Source organism: Lonchura striata, chromosome 3 (genome assembly GCF_050655825.1).
Source record: "Lonchura striata isolate lonStrDom1 chromosome 3, ASM5065582v1, whole genome shotgun sequence".
Classification (NCBI taxonomy): Eukaryota; Metazoa; Chordata; class Aves; order Passeriformes; family Estrildidae; genus Lonchura; species Lonchura striata.
In genome coordinates, this window is record NC_140705.1 from 21811125 (window position 1) to 21830952 (window position 19828).

General features: G+C 33.1%; 1 protein-coding gene across 3 annotated transcripts in view; it reads right to left on the bottom strand.

Annotated features, from left to right (window-relative positions):
* Positions 1–19828, bottom strand: part of CSMD1 (CUB and Sushi multiple domains 1) — a 1051612-nt gene that overhangs the window by 17889 nt on the left and 1013895 nt on the right. For all 3 annotated transcript variants that reach the window (XM_031504428.3, XM_021551131.3, XM_085576363.1), the window contains 10 exons: positions 19092–19265; positions 15003–15185; positions 12667–12843; positions 11555–11734; positions 10089–10262; positions 8964–9137; positions 6517–6590; positions 3451–3562; positions 2212–2391; positions 532–576 (listed from right to left, as the gene is read on the bottom strand). In XM_031504428.3, coding sequence (XP_031360288.2) covers positions 532–576; positions 2212–2391; positions 3451–3562; positions 6517–6590; positions 8964–9137; positions 10089–10262; positions 11555–11734; positions 12667–12843; positions 15003–15185; positions 19092–19265 — 1473 coding nt within the window. The remainder of the gene's footprint in view (positions 1–531; positions 577–2211; positions 2392–3450; positions 3563–6516; positions 6591–8963; positions 9138–10088; positions 10263–11554; positions 11735–12666; positions 12844–15002; positions 15186–19091; positions 19266–19828) is intronic.

The window sequence follows — 19828 nt, forward strand, 5'->3', positions numbered from 1 at the left end:
CTGCCTTGCTACATGCCTGCTGGTCCACACTGTTTTGGAAACCTTATCTTGGAGTACCTGGAAAGTTTATGTGAAATGACAGCCAAGAATATTTCAAAAACTGGTTTTGGGGTGGGTTTGTTACACTTCTTACAGCACTTGCAATGTAGAGGGCCGAACTTTGACTGAAACTAATCCCTGCAATTATAGTATACACTCATTATAAGGCTCTCCATTATAGCAATCTCTCTGATAAAAAACTACATCACATCTGAAGTTTGTGTATATAAAAATCTTTTGTCTGAGAAGAGATTTTATGTAATTTACAAAATTGGCACTATAGAAATTTTAAAAAAAGTTCTTTGTGAAACAATTTCATTGACTAGGTTTCACATGTAACCTGTTATTATGGAAGACTTCAACATTTATATTCTTTGGAAATTAGTACCAAATATTTTACTAAAATATTGGAAATAGTTTTATTATCCATAGCAATCTTGGGTGTAAATGAATTTAATTTATTTAGATCTAAAGCTCTTCTTGTATACAAACCTGGAGTTTTAGTTATTGTTTCATTAACTTCTCTCACTCCTTTACCTACAAGTAAAAAGACAAATTATCATTTTCATGAACATATTTGTGTGTTTTTTGTATTTTTTTAATAAAATGTTAAAACAATACCTGTTGGATGCAATCATCTTTTATCCAATAGAGTCACTTTTAAAACAGAAATAACTTGTCTCGAATACTTTACATGTTTAAATCTATCCACTTGCACAAAAAATATCAGAAAATAATTTAGGGAAATAACATTTTTACTGTGGAAAGTTGTCTGGATAGCTAAGTATTTCATACATTTCAGGCTAAAATGTTTATATCAGTCCCAGTGCTATAAAAGAGAGCCTTATAGAGGGGACAAATACTATATCTAATTATGAATAATAATAATTTAAATATAGTAAAAATTATGTTAGGAAAGACTGCATTTATGACACAAATCAGCAGGAGTCAGAGAGCTGGACTCATATAACAGGATCAGATATCATGGGAAAGGGTCACAATTTTTGAATTAAAAGGGTGCAATTTGCTATATTTCTGGTACACTCAGCAAAGTAATGTTCATTGATCCTTATCAAATTCTGGGCTCATTGTCTGGCACATTAGAAAGGATGGTGTCCCATTGGATGACTTGGTCTTGCATATTGGAGTTTTTTTCCTCTTTAGGAGCAGAAATTCACTAATTAGACTGATCACATGCTAAGAAAGCACAAAAAGTGTAGTGTTGTCAATGAGAATTGTACCTAAAGACTGTAACCCAGTTTATAGAAATATTTACTGCATTTTATCTTCAATAAATAAAATGGCAAAAAAAACCCTCAAAAATATAATTTTTCTCAAATTATTAATGATACAGTATCTATGAAAAATCACCCTTTAGACACACAGAATAAAGATAAATTCTGATATGTAGATCAAATAACAATGCTCAATCCAAGAAGTCTGCCCTTATATTAAAGAAAATTAAACATTGTTCAAACATCAAAATTATTCAGGATATTTTGATATATTAAAATTAAAAATAATACTGCAAAAACTTTCCCATGGCATCTATTTCTCTTCTATTTATATTCTAAATATAATTTTATTTTATTTTTCTGAATTGAGAACATGTTGATTTGCATGTGAAGATCAAAATTCAGACCTTATAACTATATACTTAGATTTAATCTAGAAAACTATATGAAAGTTACACTGATATAAAAGTGTAATATAGTGCAGAGATTTTTTTCTTATTTTTTGTTCATTTTTATAACATTTCCTTAGACTAAAAGTATATCTGCATTAATGTAAAAGCTAGGATATTAAATAACTTTTATTTTTCTTATAGAAAATCATATATTAAGTACCGAATAATTTAAATACTATTTAAAACTGTGACATAACAATAAGTGCAGTGAAAGTAGTACTTAATATTGTTTGTGTTTGCTGTTGTTAAAGGTAAAACATGTATGTGTTTCTGTGCACTTGCACACCTTTTTCTCTTCCATGAATTCTAGATGTTATGTTCACTTTGATAAGAAATCATTTCTTTCATAAAATAAAAGCTGTTGTTCCATGTGAGTCATTAAATAGTAAATTGAAAAAATTAATTCTACTAAATAAAACAAAAGTGTCAGGGAAAATTAATTCAAATCCAGTAGGATCCAAGAAATCACTTGAGTAATGACTTACTTTTACAAATAGGTGATTTTCCTGTCCATTTCATATCTGGTTTACATGTGCGATGCTCTGATCCACCAGCAAGAAAAAATCCTGGCTGACAGGTATACACCAAAGTATACCCTAAAGTAGGAAGGTCTATTGCTTTCACATCTACATGTGCCGGTGTTTCTGGCTGCCTGCAAGCATGAGCTGCAAAGGGGTGTTTACAGTTAGAAAACACAGTGGTAAGCAGTTTCCATAGAATTAGACAATCCAATTTGAAATAAATGCATGGCAACTCTGGATAGTTTTTAGCAATGTCAAGTAGCTATTGTAAAAGTAACACTCAGAGTGTATAGTTACATTATTGTGGGGTGGAAATGATACTATAGTGTAATTTTAAAGAATAAACCAAAATCAAATCATTCTAGGAATCAGAAAACAGCTAAAATGAGGGGAAGCACATGCCATTGTGCATGATGCAATGATTGGTCCTGTGAATTGTTGTACTGTCACAGCTTCAAGAGTCACTTCCAATCTGTGTTCTGAAAATTAGAGTGGTTACTGTGATAAATAAAGGCAATTCAATTGAAATAAAGGTTCCACAAGAATGTTTTGTCATAGGACATTGACTATCACAGCTTTGGTTACTCAATATACTTCTTTTTTGTACCACATGGTGTTCCTTTATAACAACCCAAAGATAATTTAAAACAGGATAAGAATCTCGGGTCATTGTAATGAATTACTTTTAGCTTAGGTCAGTGTATTTTAATACAACAGTTATTTGATGTCCTCCAACTCACATAGAGCTATAAGTAATTTGCATAACCATGCATAGCCCAGAAAAGATAGGTTTTGCTGAGTTCTAGTTTATGATTCACAAAATACTAGGCAAAAAAATAGTTCCATGCATATTTCAGGTCACCTTCCATTCTTTATTAATCCATTACACACAAAAAATATATCTAGATTAATTAAAGTAGCTAATGCAGTAGGTTGACTATAACGGATTTTTTGTGTAAAAATGATAGAATTATTGTCAACTTCATTAAAAAAATCTGAAAAATTTTTTTACAAATTAATACCCTAAATATATCTTTGGTCTTTGAATAGGGAACAACAACAAATAAAACATTTAAAAATATGTGTTAAATAAAATTACACATCCTTGTAGCAAATAATTTGTCATGAATTTCCATATGTATCACTTTGTAACTCTTAAAATTGCGCAGTGTTCTGAGTTGTTAGAATAGAAAACAGACTTACGAATGCATTCGGATTGTATGCCACTCCAAGTCAGGTTAGCAAGACAAGAACGAGTGGTAGATCCCTGAATATGATAACCTTTTCTGCATCTGAAATAGACTGTGCTCCCAACCTAAGGATCAAACCAGAATGTTAGACAGAAGAAGGATCCATCATGTGGAGTCAGGTATCAAGACAGTGAAAAGTTAATACAGTTTTTTTCAAAAAATGTGATGAAATAGTTGAGTAATTGATTCTTGCATGATCTTATTTAAAAGCAATATGAGGAAAAATACTGACTGTTCGCATTGAAAAGAATGATATTCATACATTTCTGCTGATTAGTTTTTCAGTGTGAGAGAAGCAAATTAAATGCCTGAGATGCCTCTCTTTCTTGTATATCACTGCATATATTTCAATAGACCATAAAGTCAATTTTCAAAGGCTTTTCGTAGTGTGATTCAATTAAGTATGGGGTTTTTTAGAAAAAAAAAAAACTATGAAGAACTGTTTCATCTACAAATACATTCACTAGAGAAAACTCCAGGTGAAAATCTCTTACACTGCATTTATTACTATCAAGTTTTATTTGAGATGTTCAACTAGCAGAGTGAAATAATGGAAAGCCTTCCTATGGTCAAATATGATATGACCTTTCTCAAAAGAAAAGGTAAAATAATTGAGAAAATGCTCTTTAGATTTCAATTTTGAATAGAAATACATGAAAACTACATACAGAATTGCAGGTGAGAAAAATTTTCTTAAGAGATGAGAGATTGTGTGGAGAGTTCTACTAAAATGAATTTATTGTAGGTACTGACAAAAGTAACAAAAATGTAACTCCAGGCCAAGTTATTTAATGATACTGGGCTAATCAATAACGCATTACTATTGTTTTGGATAAAAAAAAAATCTTGGCAATAATAAGGAAATAAATTAATTAATTAGACAGAATTGACATTATTGGAAATTATATTACTTTAATTAACATATCACAGACAAGTTGCAAATTAGTAGTGATCAATGTGTATTAGTAAGAGCCTGCAGTTTTAGAAAGGCAGATAGCTCTGCACTGCAAATGTCATAGAAGGACTTCAATGGAAATTAAAAATTAGCATCTTCAAAAGTAGCTACCTACTATCTATACACTTAATTATATAAAACTTGTTATCAGGACAAATGTTGAGCAAATGCACATCATTTCTCCCAGAAGTAGCTTGGGAAAATCACTGGTGTTTTTAGAAGTTATATTAGTGATATGACTTTGCAGGCTTATGTATTTCTAATGATTTTTAAACATATTATTCTCTCTATTCTGTCAAGGACATGCAGTATGTCTTTCATAGGGAGTAGAACAGTGTGTAGCTAGTCTTGAGTCTAAGTCATCTTAGTTGTGCCAATTCTGCTATCTGTCAGTAATAACAAGATGAAAATCTTTTCTCAGTGCTACAAAAGACCAAGCAAAAAGTGACATAGGTTCAAGGTTTTATATTTTTTATACTGCTTTTTCATTTTACTGGTAAAAGTTAAAATGAAAGCAGCGCACTCTTTGTATAGTACTTGGATGAAAAACACTGGGGGCACTTCTAAGTCACAGTGTAGAGAAGCACAAAAGGCAAAGAATAAATGGGGCAAGACAGGATGCTGGTAGACAGGAAAACCCTACAAAGATCTGCTGCCTGTTATCACGCTGTTCTGTAATGAGGAAAGACTGCTGAAAAGTGTTTTATAAGCATGGCTATATAATACAAACAGGAAGCCCACAAATGATGTGTGAAAAACCCCAAAACAATCTAGTTCTGTAGCCACTAGAGAGAAGTCTGCATGTTGTGGTACAAGACAGCACTCTGAGAATGAACAGATACCGGAGAAAGACTTAACGCACAACAGAGGAAGAACTACTATGGCCTCTAGAGGTGAACGGGAAGAGAAGATCAGTCTACATAAACACAAATAACAGACAGTAGAACAGTGAATTGGCCGGTACGATTGTTAAAGACAATTGTGAGGCAGATAAAAGGGGGAGAAAAAAGAAAACAACCCCCTGTTAAAATTAGATTCAAAGACTGGAGTTGTTTTCAAAGAGAAAATGGGGACAGGTACAGAATCAAGATGAGACATCAGAAAGGCAACTGCACTTATTACTGGAAGCAGAACTGCCTTGGGTAAGGCCACAAGATGTGGCCCAGGGAGAAGTGCCTCAGTATCTGTGAGCCAGGCAGGAGCAGAAGGTGAAGAAAAGAGCTGACAGCCATAGCAACAAAAGACAGAAAAATTGCAGGAGAGAGAGTAACAAGAGGAACTTAGAGAAAGGACGTTTTGGAAAACAGTTCTACTAATTTGGTCACAATGGCACACTGCCCTAGGCTCAGAAATAAGCAGCAAACCCAAACAGAACTTATTTTAAATTTCAGGCACACATATTTAAACCTGAAAGATCTATCCACAGAAATTTTATCAGTCTATATAATGACTTGGTCATTGTCATTGTTGCATCTACAGTTTTTTCCTCAGTCATTTTTCTGCCTCTCACTCGTTATAACTAACAAACTGTAAGGAATTTGAAAATTATAGAAAGGATATTCATCACAGAAAACCTGGATACAACACAGAATAATTTTATCTTCTCTGACTGAATAAAATATAACATGAATTTCTAATTTAGTAAAGCCACTTGCTGACTTTTTTGTCAAGGACTATATGGCCTTTGAATCACACAGGTCTTTGGTTGTTAGGCATTTACTGACTATTCGTCAATGTATGAAGGAATTATTATCATAAAGCAAGGTAATTATATTATGTCATATCGTATTAAGTAATCAATTTATAAATAGCTTTCCCTACTGAAGTCTCCTAAAGGATTGAATGCATGATATATTGCAGGGTTAGAAGTTCTTCCTTTAAGCTGAATGTTTTAAAAAAAAGCTTGGCATGAAGAATGAGTTTTTATTAAAAAGAGGGTGGAAATTTCTCAAGGTTTGCATCAGACATTTAAGAACACAGATAATTTTTCTCATTAAATTTCTTATGTAATTATTAAATACATTTCCATTTTAGAAAGCTAATAAATAATAATTTTAAAATTACCTCATAACCTCTGGAACTGTTTTGTATTCCAAAATGTGGAGTACCAGGGTCTGTACATGTATTGTGAGCTGGATCTAATGCAAAATGTGAAACACAATACATATTATTATAGTATGAAAAAAATACTCTAAAATTGTTTGCAAAGATTAAATAATTTCATTAATGTCTAGTGATGACAAAAATTCAATTTTTAATTAAATGTGTGTTTTTCTATATATTACATTAGTATTGCCAACTAAATTACCAGGTAAATCATAGTGATTTGTTTCAGTATATTATATTTTTTTTAAAGGTTTTTGCAGGTATTTCTCGTAGTGCAGACTTTACACTTAGGGTTGCATTAATTTTTAGCAATCTTATCCTTTTAAATCTCTTTGAATTCATAGTATATTTCACTATTCACAATGCAAATGGAATACATAGAGAAATCTTTAGAAATCTTTATATTTTATTTCAAATGAACAGCTTAATGATAAGTATTTCTAAAAAAACCGCTCCCAAAATAAAAAAACCTCCTCAAACCCCAAAAAATCCTACAAATTAAAAATCCCAAACACATAATCAGCCTGCTTTCTTATAGCAAGAAAATGCTTTTTATTTTTGTATAGGCTTTTTTTTCTATGCCACAAAAAAAGAAAATTTCTAATGGAGCACCACCTCAGTTGTTGCTGGAGAATAAAATTCCTCCCATGAAAAAAGCACATGCCAACAGATTAAAACAAATGGTTCTGTTTAATGAGAGCAATTTAAATCAGCCTGGAACTATTCTTTCATTCCGTAATGCCCATATTCTGGTGGTGGCTTTGGAGTTGTCCAGTGATATCCACCAGTTAGACAGCACAGAGCTCCATCCAGTGGATTTTTCTGTAGTATATGATTCTCCCTTGGCAACCGAGTCTGCCGTGTGCTGACACTGAATTATGAAGAACCCATCTTGTGACTATACTTCATCTGTAACCATTTTTAGTTTTCTGTAGAGCAAAATTTACAATAATGTGATATTTCATTTCACTCTTGGCCAACTCCCATTTTCAATACTGACCATCAGCAGAGCATAAAAATTCAACTGGACTGATATTTACCAAAGGCTTCAAAAGTTAGGTGGATGTTGACTTAAAGTGTAAAAATGAAAAGCAAACATGCACCTTATCTTGAGATGCTTGAACAGCTCTGGAATTTTTTAAAAATTATCAACAGCTGGAATTCAATTTCTAATAATAGACATGAAACTGAATTGAATTTTTAAGATAGGTCTCATCTGAAGAACCCAAAGCAAGACTTCACAAAGTATTCTAAGGAAACCAATGCCACCCATGAACAGAAAAGCTTCCACTATATGTTTTTTTCATGACTAGTCCTAGATATTGTTCACCATTCTTAACCTTCCAATTGCTTAGAAATTTTAACTTTAAATATGTTAGGTGGTCTAATATTCTCCTTTTACAATAACAGAAAAACTATGATGTAAGAAAAACTTGTTTCTTTGATGCACTACTTTCCATGTGCTTCTACATTAAACTATATAAAATATAAACAGAAATGTGATTATTACATTTCCAAAATTAATTCTTTGCATCATACCTAAAAATTAGCTTTATTTAAGCCTTCTTGCCTCTATAGCAAAATATATGTGTAAGATGATTGCCCATTTTGCAAAAACTATGGAGAGAAGTTTTTAAGTCATACAAAATAATTCTGTTGACTCTTATGTCTTCATTTAAAAATACAAGCTGCTTTCAATAATCATGATTACAACCTTTTTTCAGAGTGCCCAGCTCTTTCACACAGGCAATATCTCAGTCATGACAAAATATATAAACAGCCTACAATCTACATCTTAATATATTTGTTTAGAAATATCAAAGAGATTTTTTTTTTATTATAAAACTAAACCAATTTTTTTCTAGCAAGTCACCCCAAGTGGGATCAAATTCTGATTTCAGTGGGAGTTATAGGTGTCAATCTGATTGATATAACATGCTAAAAGCCTACCAGCTGCACAACAGTCAGTGAGAAACAGAATATTTGGGAATTAATCAGAATTTCAAAAAATCAGAGATGTACAAGCCATATTTACAAAGTTGAATACACTTTGATTTAGGATTGATAAGTGCCGTTAACTCTCCAGTGACAAAGTCTGGTCTTTAATCTGCTACAGTCTTCTGCATATCCAAGAGATTCTAAAAACAGAACAAATTTATGCACTTGCACTTATTGATGTTCTGCATTTCCAGCAGACAAACAACCATGTAAATATACAAATAACTTCATATGTGATTGTGTTTATCCTGTAGCATTTATACTCAAAATGTAACCTTATTAAACTTGTTATTTTTATATTACATAGATCTTTTCTATACTTGAATAGCTAATTGCTATATTTATGATAGCGTAATAGTTTATCAAGAATATTCTCAGTAGAAAATTCATTAGGAGTAGTTTATTACCAATGCATGTTGGCTGAATTCCACTCCAAGTACCATCTGCTTGACAGAATCTTCTTGAGGAGCCTATCAGAATAAAAGGAGGTCTGCATTGGAAGCTAACTTCAGATCTGTAGGTGAAACTTTTTCCATTGAGGCGGCCTTCTGCTGGAGTACCAGGATCACCACAAAACACAGCTAATACATAAAAATGAAAAGAAAAATAAAGGTATTAAAATCTGCACATGCTTTTACCTGAAGTATTCTCCATTGTTTTATGTGCAAGGCAGGCATACTGGATATGAGTGCAAATGCTAAATTCATTTATCTGTGTAGGACTGTAGCTCTCCTAAATTCTTGACAGCAATTTAAAATAAATTGTCACTGTTATAGCTATTGTAAGCATAGAAGTTAACCTAAAAAAATAGAGTTTTTAAGTGAGACACTTAAATATTTATTAGATTTGATTGACAAAATAATCGCAAAGTAGATAATGCTATAATGCAATGCTTAAAAATAAAACCATTTTTCACATTTGACACACTCAAATGAGTAGTTTGGAAATTTTTGCCTTAATTATATAAAAGGAAAAATGTTTATCAGGGTCCTAACAAGATTTCAAGCACTCAAAGAGCTGAGTTGACAGATTTAGAAAATACTGAAAAATAAATACAAGCAAGATATGAGGGCATGTACTCGCCTTCAGAAAGAACAAATTGCTTAGAAAGGTTATGAACTATGAGCTTAAGGGTTAGCATCCTTGTTTTCACCTATTAATGGAAAATGGAAACAGGGAAGGAAAAAAAAAAGGAAAAGTGTAAGGGAATGTTTCAGTCATGCTCACCACAAGTCAAATTCAGAACATGCAATAAGATTACCAATAAGGCAAATGGTGATGGGTGCAATTAAGTAACAAGAGATGCAGGTGACTTTTGGGGGAAGGAAGAAGACTGTGACCTTTAATGGGCACACCCACTCAAATTTCATAACAAGGTCAGTTTTTTGGTACAAGGAAGGAGGATCCTGCAGTAATTCATATATTACCTGATGTAGCTGAGTCCTTTTTAAATTGTGATTCTGTGACTGTAGCCCAAGACACCTGGATGTAGCTTTGGTGAAGCCCAATACAACTGTACCCCGAAAACTTACGCAAACATTGTGGGATGTCTCCCCGCCAAACTCCTCGCCCTTCGCAGGAGAGAATAGCTGTGTTGGACAGCTGGTAGCCTTCTGCACAGCTGTAACTCACACTAGCACCCCAACGATAATCAGATCCTTCCACTTTCCCATACTGCACTGTGGGAGGAGGGCCACAAGTAATAGCTGTGTCAGAAAAGAAAAGTTACAATTTCAATTTTTAGGAATATGTAATATAATATGGACTCAGACATTTGAATCTAAAGAAAAGATATTTCAGACTATTGTTCCAACAAAGCATACCTGTGTTGACAAAGAGAAAACTAATTTAAAAACCAAAATAAGGGCTCTGGATTAGGAAGTGTTTGAGTGTTAGGTTGCTAGAAGCCAAAGAGTATATAGGTACATAGTTTCATATGTTTTCCCTACATATTCATTACTGATTATTTTTGGCAATAGGTTACTAGCTAGGTAAAGGTTTTCAATAAACATTATTTCTTTCAATAAATAAATTTTTATGATTCTGAATTTCCAAATATTTGCATTTTCTTTTAAACTAATTTTGCAGCACTATTTAATGTGACTGTTCATTCACCTGCTCATTTTCTAAGGCTTTCCAAACACAATGGTAATTAATTTTATTGATAATTAGGGGCGAAGAAATTATTCTGATGTTTTCCATCTTCTGATAAGAGTGCCTAAAATGATGAAATCTGGAATGTCCACATTTACATTTCCATATAATTTCTTTCAACAAAGACCACAACCATAAAATCACTCAGGCAGTAATTCTGATTACAGAAAAATGCAGTCAGTTGAATACATATGCCAAAATTTAATTAGTAGGCTAGACTTATCTATCACAGTGAAGTGGTGTTAGGTGAGTCAGCAGCCTAGATCTTCTATAAGCAGAAGATGCCCTAGGCTGTTAAATTTACTCCCTGGGCTGCTGAAGTTGTTTTAACAATTTTCACCAGGCTGCCTTATTTGTCTTTCAGCCTCATCTCCACTATGACCTTCCTGCTAGCACTTGTAATTAGCTATTTGTGAAGCATGTTTTTGGCTGTTTATGATGACTATACCACTGCAACAAGGGAATTGTTTACAGAAAGCTTGGTTTGCAGAATCCTGTTACAGAATTTTGTCTATCTAATCCAAGAGAAATGGGCCAAAAAGGAAAATGGGTACTACATGCATTTTTTTTTTTAATTTGAGCACTCTGAAAATCTATTGCAAAGTGATTTCCCACTTTAGTCAATAATGTCACTATTTTGACTACTATTCTACCACAGCATATGTGCAAAAAAAATATAAATTCTACAGAAATACTTATCTAAATATTTTAGCTGCATTTGGAGCAGTAATTGTTCTAGAGAATATTTTGATTTTTGTTTTTATAAAGATACCAGTTAGTGAATATCATGTATGTGTCCAAACAGTACTTGTAAACTGTTAAATTCAAAAGCTCAAAAGCTCACCTTTGCAAATTGGTTTACTCTGATTCCAAGTGCTGTCTTTTACACAACGCATGGTAGATGAACTTGCAGGTTCCATCAGATAGCCTGGATTGCACTGATAGCTGACTGTCTTATTAAAGGTAAAATCATTTCCAAACTGAATGCCATTTGCTAATGCACCTGGATCCCCACAGTTAATCACTAGTGAGGAAAAGAAAAAAGGATTTTTTTGAAATAAAGATATAACCATGCATACCTAATGTCCTTTCTTTTAGTTTACAATACAAGAAAAAATTTTGTTTCTGTCAAGAAAAGTTATCTTTCCAAGGCATTTCAATAGCATGAACCAAATATCATTTTCCTTCAACACAGTAGCCTCATCTGGCATGCTCCACAGCTCCTCTAGACTGTTGGTGGTAGTTTTGACAGGACGTTTTCTACCTTCATACTGAGATCTTTGTCACATCAAGCCTGAAGTTGATGGTGAAATGCAATTCCAGGAGAGTTATGAAATGCCTCTTTTTTTCCCTTTTTATATATTCATTTTCTTTTGTGTTTGTATGTGTATGATGTCCTGTGAGTTTGGCTTTGTCAGTGAAGCCACTAGCCCTGCTTGCCTTGTAGCATTCCTCTGGTCCCTGCTCACCTTATCTGATGGAATAGTCCAGTCTTGCTGCTCCCTGATTCTTGGTCCCTAGCAGAATGGTGATTGATCAATTCTGACTCATTTGGCTTACAATAAAAACTGTAATGTATCCAATTACACAAAATTTGATTTTGAGCTACCAGAACTTCCTCCTCTAAGCATAAGCCACAAGGAAAAAATGCTACAGGAAACTCTAAAGGAACAGCCAAATACATTATTCTAAAAAATATTAATATAATCGAATTGGCACTTCTGATGTAAAAAAATACAATAAAGTTACCTATGTAGCCATCTTAAGAAGAGAGTTTTGGAAGCATCTAGCATGTATTATAAGGGCATGTACTTTTAGATATATAAAAATATTCATGTATTAAATACAGGAATGTGGAAAAATGTGTTATTTTATCTATCAAGAAAAAAAAAATCAGTAGGAAGGCTGAATGACTTACTATGTAAAAGCTTTAGGGGGAGAAAATTTGTTTCTGACCTGTGCAGTCTGGAGCAGTGCCAGTCCATGTCCCATTAGCAGTACAATGTCTAGTAGTTAGCCCTGAAGTTTTGTAGCCTTCCCAGCAGGCATAAATGACTGAGCTGGAGAATAATATTCCATCAGTGTATATTATCATACCATGGGCTGGTGTGCCAGGGTTTCCACAAGATACAGCTGCAAAAGAGATTTTTTAAAAAACTAATTTATTTTGAGGATAGGTCACTAACTCAGATGAAATAAAAGGAAAAGAACAACTAGGTTAATAGGTCATCTTTGAAAACACCTATAGCAAGTTTTACTGAGAAAATATGTAATGCGCACATTCTTGAATTAACATTTTACTTCTCTTTGGTAATATTATTACTTGCATTTGGGTGTTATTTTTTTTCTTTTTTTTTTTTTTCAATTCCTGATTCCTCCACCCAATATAGTCAAATAAATGAGCAAATAAAGCTCATTCAGGATTTTCTGACAGACCTATACCTCTGTTTTGCCCTTTAGCACATTTTTATATTCTCTTCCAGTCTTCTGGTATCTCCTTTTTCAATTGTAAAAATGCATAAATAGTAAATTGTGACCTTTTTCGTGATTTATTTTTTGAATCAAGAAAAGAACAGACATTCTGTATTTGCCTCCATATCTTTTGGGCATCTATATAAATTCTTTAAGGCAATAATTATGTTTCAGCTTCATACGTCCAAGATTTGACAGCGACTTAACTTGATTACTTTGATTACGTGTTGGGGTTTTTGGAAGGTGAGGTTGTTTTTTCTCCCAGTGGAGCAACAAATCATTAAAAAAAAATTGAGTTTTTGTTTTGAGTTATCCTAGCAACTTTTCTATCAACTCCAATGTTTTGAGACCCCCACCTAGAGTACTGCATCCATCTCTGGGGTTCCCAGTAGAAGAAAGACTTGGACCTGCTGCATGTGCACCTGCTGGATAGCCCCCAACATAATACTTATAATCTAATAATTAAAACATAACAATGTTAGGTTTTGTGATTAAAACAAATATGATTTGCCAATTAAAAATTCATCTACCATTTATGTTTGGAATAATACCTTAATTCTTTTTAAAAATCACTTTTAAATTATTTTTTAAATTTAAAAGTTTCAAATAGTGAAGAGAAAAATTCAACAGTTGTGTTCTTATTCTAATCTCATTACTACATAGAATAAATAGAAAACAATTGAAGGACTATAGAAAAATGGGAAAAAGAGGCTTTTTTCTTGTTTTCATCTCTTTTTTTTTTTTTTCTGAAAAGACAAGGTCGAAACAAACACTATGATTAAAGCTGGAAAAAAGCAGCATTTAAAACACTGATAATTGCCACTGACTTCTGCTGTCCTACTATACCTAATGTCTTCACGTAAGGGAAGTAGCAAGGATACAGCAAAACTTCAGTTTTCAGCTGAAAATACTGATCCAGTGCCCACTGCCATTTTTATACAGTTATGATGCTATCTGCACTGACAGAAGATTAGTCTGTGCTGAAGAATACTGCAAAAGAATAATTGTTCTCAGAATAAAAAGTGTAGGTAAAAAAATGGCAATAAATATTTTGTTCTATCTTCCATTTTATCACGTAGTTTAGGAGACAACAGATACTACAGACTCTATTAACTCTAATGACTTAGATGACACAATTTTTCTAGCCTTCTCAGAAAATTAGAAGTCATTATAAAACTGAATTTAAAGTCTTCTATTACTGCTTCCCAATTTTAACTGCACAAAAAATGTAAACATTCTTTTTTATCTTTTTTATCTTATTTTAAAATGTGATTTCAGAAATATTTTATTGCATTTATTCTGAAAGAGGCAGCATAAAAATATTCTGTTAGAAAATAGTCTAACTTCCATTGAGAAATATGCACTGATTTATTAATTTATATTTAATTTATATATTTATTTATACAACTTTATTTTATCTTTATTCAGTCTCTGATGCATAGATATTACATAGAAAGAGAAGATGAAAATATTTTATTATTACGAAACAGATGACAGATTTATTTATCACTCCATTTTCACATATTCAATCAAAAGCATTTGTTTGACATTTAACTCAGGTGTCTATTATTTATTTTCAGGCTAATTACTTTTTAACTAAAGTTATTCTCTCACAAACTTCTTATAAATATATATTCCAAAACTGTAGCAGTTTGGATTTAAGTTTTTAAGCAGGACACGAACTGCTTGTAAACATTTATCACCTTTCTGCAGGATGTTATGAAAGCATATTTCTGCCTAACAAAATTCTTCAATCAAAGAATAAAACGTCATTTGGAAGTGTGTCAATAGTGTCAAAATGCCAATGTATCAACTCCTACCTTCACACACAGGCTGCACACCTGACCAGGACCCGTTGAGCAAGCATGTGCGCTCTGCAGACCCACGCAGCTGATAACCCATTTCGCAGGAGAAACGAAGCAGACTTTTTGTTTTGAATTCATCCCCTAGTCTAGACCCGTGAGCTGGTACTCCTGGATCATCACAAAAACCAGGATTATTTCCTGCAAAACACAACAGAGCACAATAATTGGCAGGGACATTATGTGCAAATGTAGTTGCAGTGAAAATATTCTCTTGTGAATAGAGCCACTGCATTGTTTCTATTACAATCAATCCACTTTTTCAGTATTATGGTGTGAAAATAAAGTCAAATTTACCCTACTTCTTCTCTCAGACAAATACAGTCCTATACCCAGAAAGTGATAAAGCTAAAAGATAACTGAGAACATGGGAACCACCCCTGTCACTTTTTATCAATTCAATAAATCTGTTGCTTTTTAATACAGATTCTATTTTCTACTCATTGTGTTTTATTGTTTAACTTCTAGTGACACCTTCTAATAACAAGAATTAGATAACAGCAAGAGTGAGGAGAATCATATCCAAATTTTTAGGAAATCCATTTGAAATATATCTACAGAAAATATTCCTGTCTGTTTGTGTCAGTCAAGAATGAAAATATCTCATATTTATCCTTATCCTCTAAATTTCTTGCAAATATTGGTTACAAATTTAGAGGAGAAAGAACGTGTTGCAAGACAGAGCTCTCAAAGACGTCCTCATCAGTCTGATGAATCAGTCAAGTGTTTTATCACATAAAGCAGCTGTTACAGGAGATACTATACAAGATAGTTAAGAAAGCATGGTCTCAGTATCAACCATTTATTATAAATTTTGGTATATAACTATATGTCTCCTAAATACTTCTGTGTCTACATTGCAGTTAACCACAGTATTATCCTTTGTTCTCCACTTTTGAATTATATGTATAAACTCAAATTCTATTGAAACTATAGGTTTTGATTTTGGGCTTTGATTTTATTTTTGGGTTTGTTTTTTATTTTTCAAAATACTTATAAACACTTTAATAGTTTGAAGTCTGTATATTCCTAAATGGGTTTGTCTTCATAAGCACCACTCTCATATAAAAGATAAAATCCTAAACAAAGAAAAGAATACCAAGCAAAATTTTTGAGAAAACTCAAATAGGTAGCTTAGAAATTAAAATTTTCTTAAGTCAGAAAGCACACAGTTTAATAATGGCAAGTATGAGTGGATACAATCATGATTTCACATAAAAGGAGGCCAAGACAATTCCTGAATCAAAGACTAACCTGTGGGCTTTGATTGTGTTCACCTTGTTTAGTACTAGGTTCTTCTAGAATCGATTGTGCTTGTACCTAGATTTCCTGGTATAAATACATGCTTGTAAACAGTGTGAGTGTCTTAAGTCAGCTGGTATATTCTGTCTCTCTGTGTACAATAAAACTCACTCTCCAAAATACAGTGGCTGCCTCCAAACTGACTGTTGAGAATGATCTCCAGCAAACACAAACTTGTAAAGTACTTCTGTATTGTTTGATGGACTGCCAGGTGTGATGGGTAAAAATTAATCTGGGAAAAATGTCAAGAGTATAATGGTCTCAGGGATCAAGCACTGTCATCCATGACCTATGCCCTGGCACTGCTAAAGCTGAAATCCAGATGTGGCCTCTGGATGCTATCTGCTTCCACTTACTCTAAGATATTACTGTTTCACAGACACTGCTTAAAATGTGTGAAATAACATGAGGGCTGTGATTCAGGCTCCCAGTGTGGCATGTTTATGGCATGAAACAGTTATATCATATATACTTTGACTTGTGAACACAAAGGGATTTTTCAGGGAAGAATGATCTATGATTCTGAAAATTTGATAATGTCTCAGTTGTTTAGGAATTTTGCTGAGAGAATTATTCCAGATGAATGACTGGACTTTTTATTTTCTTGGACCTGCCTAGTTTTGACTTGGAAAAAATTTGAACTAGAACTATGAAATGTTTTAATCAAAGGGTATAGACTAAAGGAGTTACAGTAATATGAAGGTCTAGACCCCTTTTTATTTAGCAATGTAGAAGGCTCAATATCCATTATTGAAAAATGAGTGTGTCACTTTAAACAAAAATGCCAAGTATTGTTTAATTCATAAGCTTAAAAAGTCCATCATTGCAACAGGTCCCAGGTGACAACGAACTCAGACATCATATTTTTACCATCATAGAACCATCAGGCATTCAAAGATATATTAATATATAATAAAGAAATGAATCCCATTCTGAAAGAGACTACAGGTATTAAACATTCTATTTGGACTGTTTTTCATATCCCTGAAGTACAAAACCAATTAGAGTTCTCAGTCATGCTGGGCACAATCATTCTTTCACTGACATTATGACAACAAATTATTCATATTGAATTTTGATGGATTAATATCCTGAATATCTAACTTGGAAAGTGTACTTCGTTTTACAATTCTAAATACCCTAGAGAAATGAGACACCTTTTTAGAATTTTCTTCAGCTTTTTTTTTTTTTTTTTTGTGGGGGGTTCATTGCTTTTTTTACATTGAGCCAACAGAGATAGATTTTCATTTTCCTTGGCAATCACCTTGCTCTTGAGATGGTGACCCATTGTGTCCAAAGTTAGAAAATTGAATTCTGCATCAGTAACAATATTTTATTTACAGTAGACATATCTTCCCTACCATAAAACATGAGTACAGGGCTCTTTATGAGTCTTTAAAATACTGTCATATTCATGACTGAAAATATCTGAAGAGTCTCAATTATTAGCAATTAAAATTTCCCTCCACCAACAGGAGATTTTTCCTTGTTGTGAGAAATGTTGGATAACAACAGTAGATTGTTATCTGACTATTCAAGTCTTAGGATAATTTCAGATCTGAGATATTATGCTGGATAAAAAGGTGAAAGTGATAAAAATGTGAGCTTAAGATAAGCAAGTAAAGACTTCTTGTTGTGCAGTGATGCCTTTCAGGTCTAGGCATAGAGACCGTAACAGCAGCGAGATCCAGCAGTGTGAGAAGAATGGAAACTGTTTCCTTGAGCAGCAAAGAACTGAAAAGAAACAGTCGTGATTAAAATTAATTTCCTTTTCTCAGTATTTCAAATTCTGCTCAGCATCCTTGAAGAATCATCCTTGCAGCTCATAAATGGACCATTTTCAATGAACACTTATTCAGAGCTTTTCAAGGTACTGGAAATAATTCAAAGTACCTTACACCTATTTAAATTAGATCAAATTTGAATTGATCCCCATTGAATCACATCAGCCCAACAGCGGGCACGTCCAGTAGTTCAAGGGAAGTTATAAGATTGTATAATGGTTAATTATGAACAAATTTCTCACTAGAAAATTTTCTTCTAAAACCATTCAGATATTTGATTTTTATATACCAAAGTGTGTATACGTGTTTCCCTTACAAAAGCTAATAATATGCTCTGGGTGTCCTTAGTAGCCAACCCTTCACTTCACTAAACTCTTCACTTCAGCAAAACTGTGTGGTGCTTTATGGCTTCTTTTAGATTTGCATAGTCTAGGAGAGAATGAATTGTTCCTGTACTTCCTGAAAGCACCAAGAACACATCAGACATTTATGGTGTTCATACATTGTGACAATAATAAAGAAAATTTCTGCAAGAGAAAAGAGGAGCAAAATGTACAAACTTTACCTTAACACCTTTGGTGTGGAGTTTCTTAATCAAAATTTTGTGACGTAACAACCTTTGCTTACAGAAAACAGTGTTCATAAAAATATAATGTAACACATGTATCCCTTTTAAGCAAAACTTGACCAGGTTTGAGTCACTGTTTTACTTTATCTTCTACACATTGCAATATATAACTAGAGAATCTGACTGAGGAGTGAAGTTGTGAAGTAATGATAGAGCGTAAGATGATTATGAGACTATTTCAGCAAATGGGTGTGATACAGCAAAGTGGCTATTGGTGGAATTAAAATATAACTGGAAAATTAGCAAAACAAATATTTGGCTAAGAAAAAAAATTGTGAGAATAGCCTTAGTCATATGAGAAGGTGCCATTCAGCTAAGGGTTGGTACAAGTACCTGAACAGTGAGGGAGAGTCCCACTCCAGTGGCTATCTTCTTGGCACTCCCTCGTAGAATTTCCTATGAGCCTTCGACCCGCTGTGCAAGAATAGTGAATTATGGAGCCATATGTAAACTTGTCTCCTGAAAGAATTGCATTTGCAGGTACCCCAGGATGTCCACAAGAAATGGCTAACAAAGGAAAGAACACAACATTATGAGCAAAGAAAAAAATCTCGTTTAACCTTTTAAATACAAGGCTGGTTCCACAAAATATATGTGTCTGTCTGGATTTCAACTCTTGCATAGCTTCAGTTTTCTTGCTGCTATAGATGATTTACTGGTCATTTGTAAGATTAAACACAAAACTATGTATAAAACTAGCCTGTCGAGTTTAGCCTTTCTCTAAAAATATACAGATTTCTTTCCTCATTCGTTTCTGTTTATAATCCTTCCCTATAGGGGTACACCTTCTTTTGGTTAGCAATAGGAAGGAAGGCACCAAATAAGACTATTGCTGTAATGTGCTTATATATTCCAGATATGATAATGTAAGTAGCTTTATTGTATCTACAACTATGTACAGTTTAAGCAGCATAGTGAAATAAAATATTTATTCTATAATATTATTATAGCAATGTGATGAACTAGAGTGAGCAAGAGGAAAATGGATTACTGATAAATGTCATAATTTTAAATCATACTTATTTTTCTAAGATACAAGAAGTAAGAAACATGCTCGCACCAGTAAATAT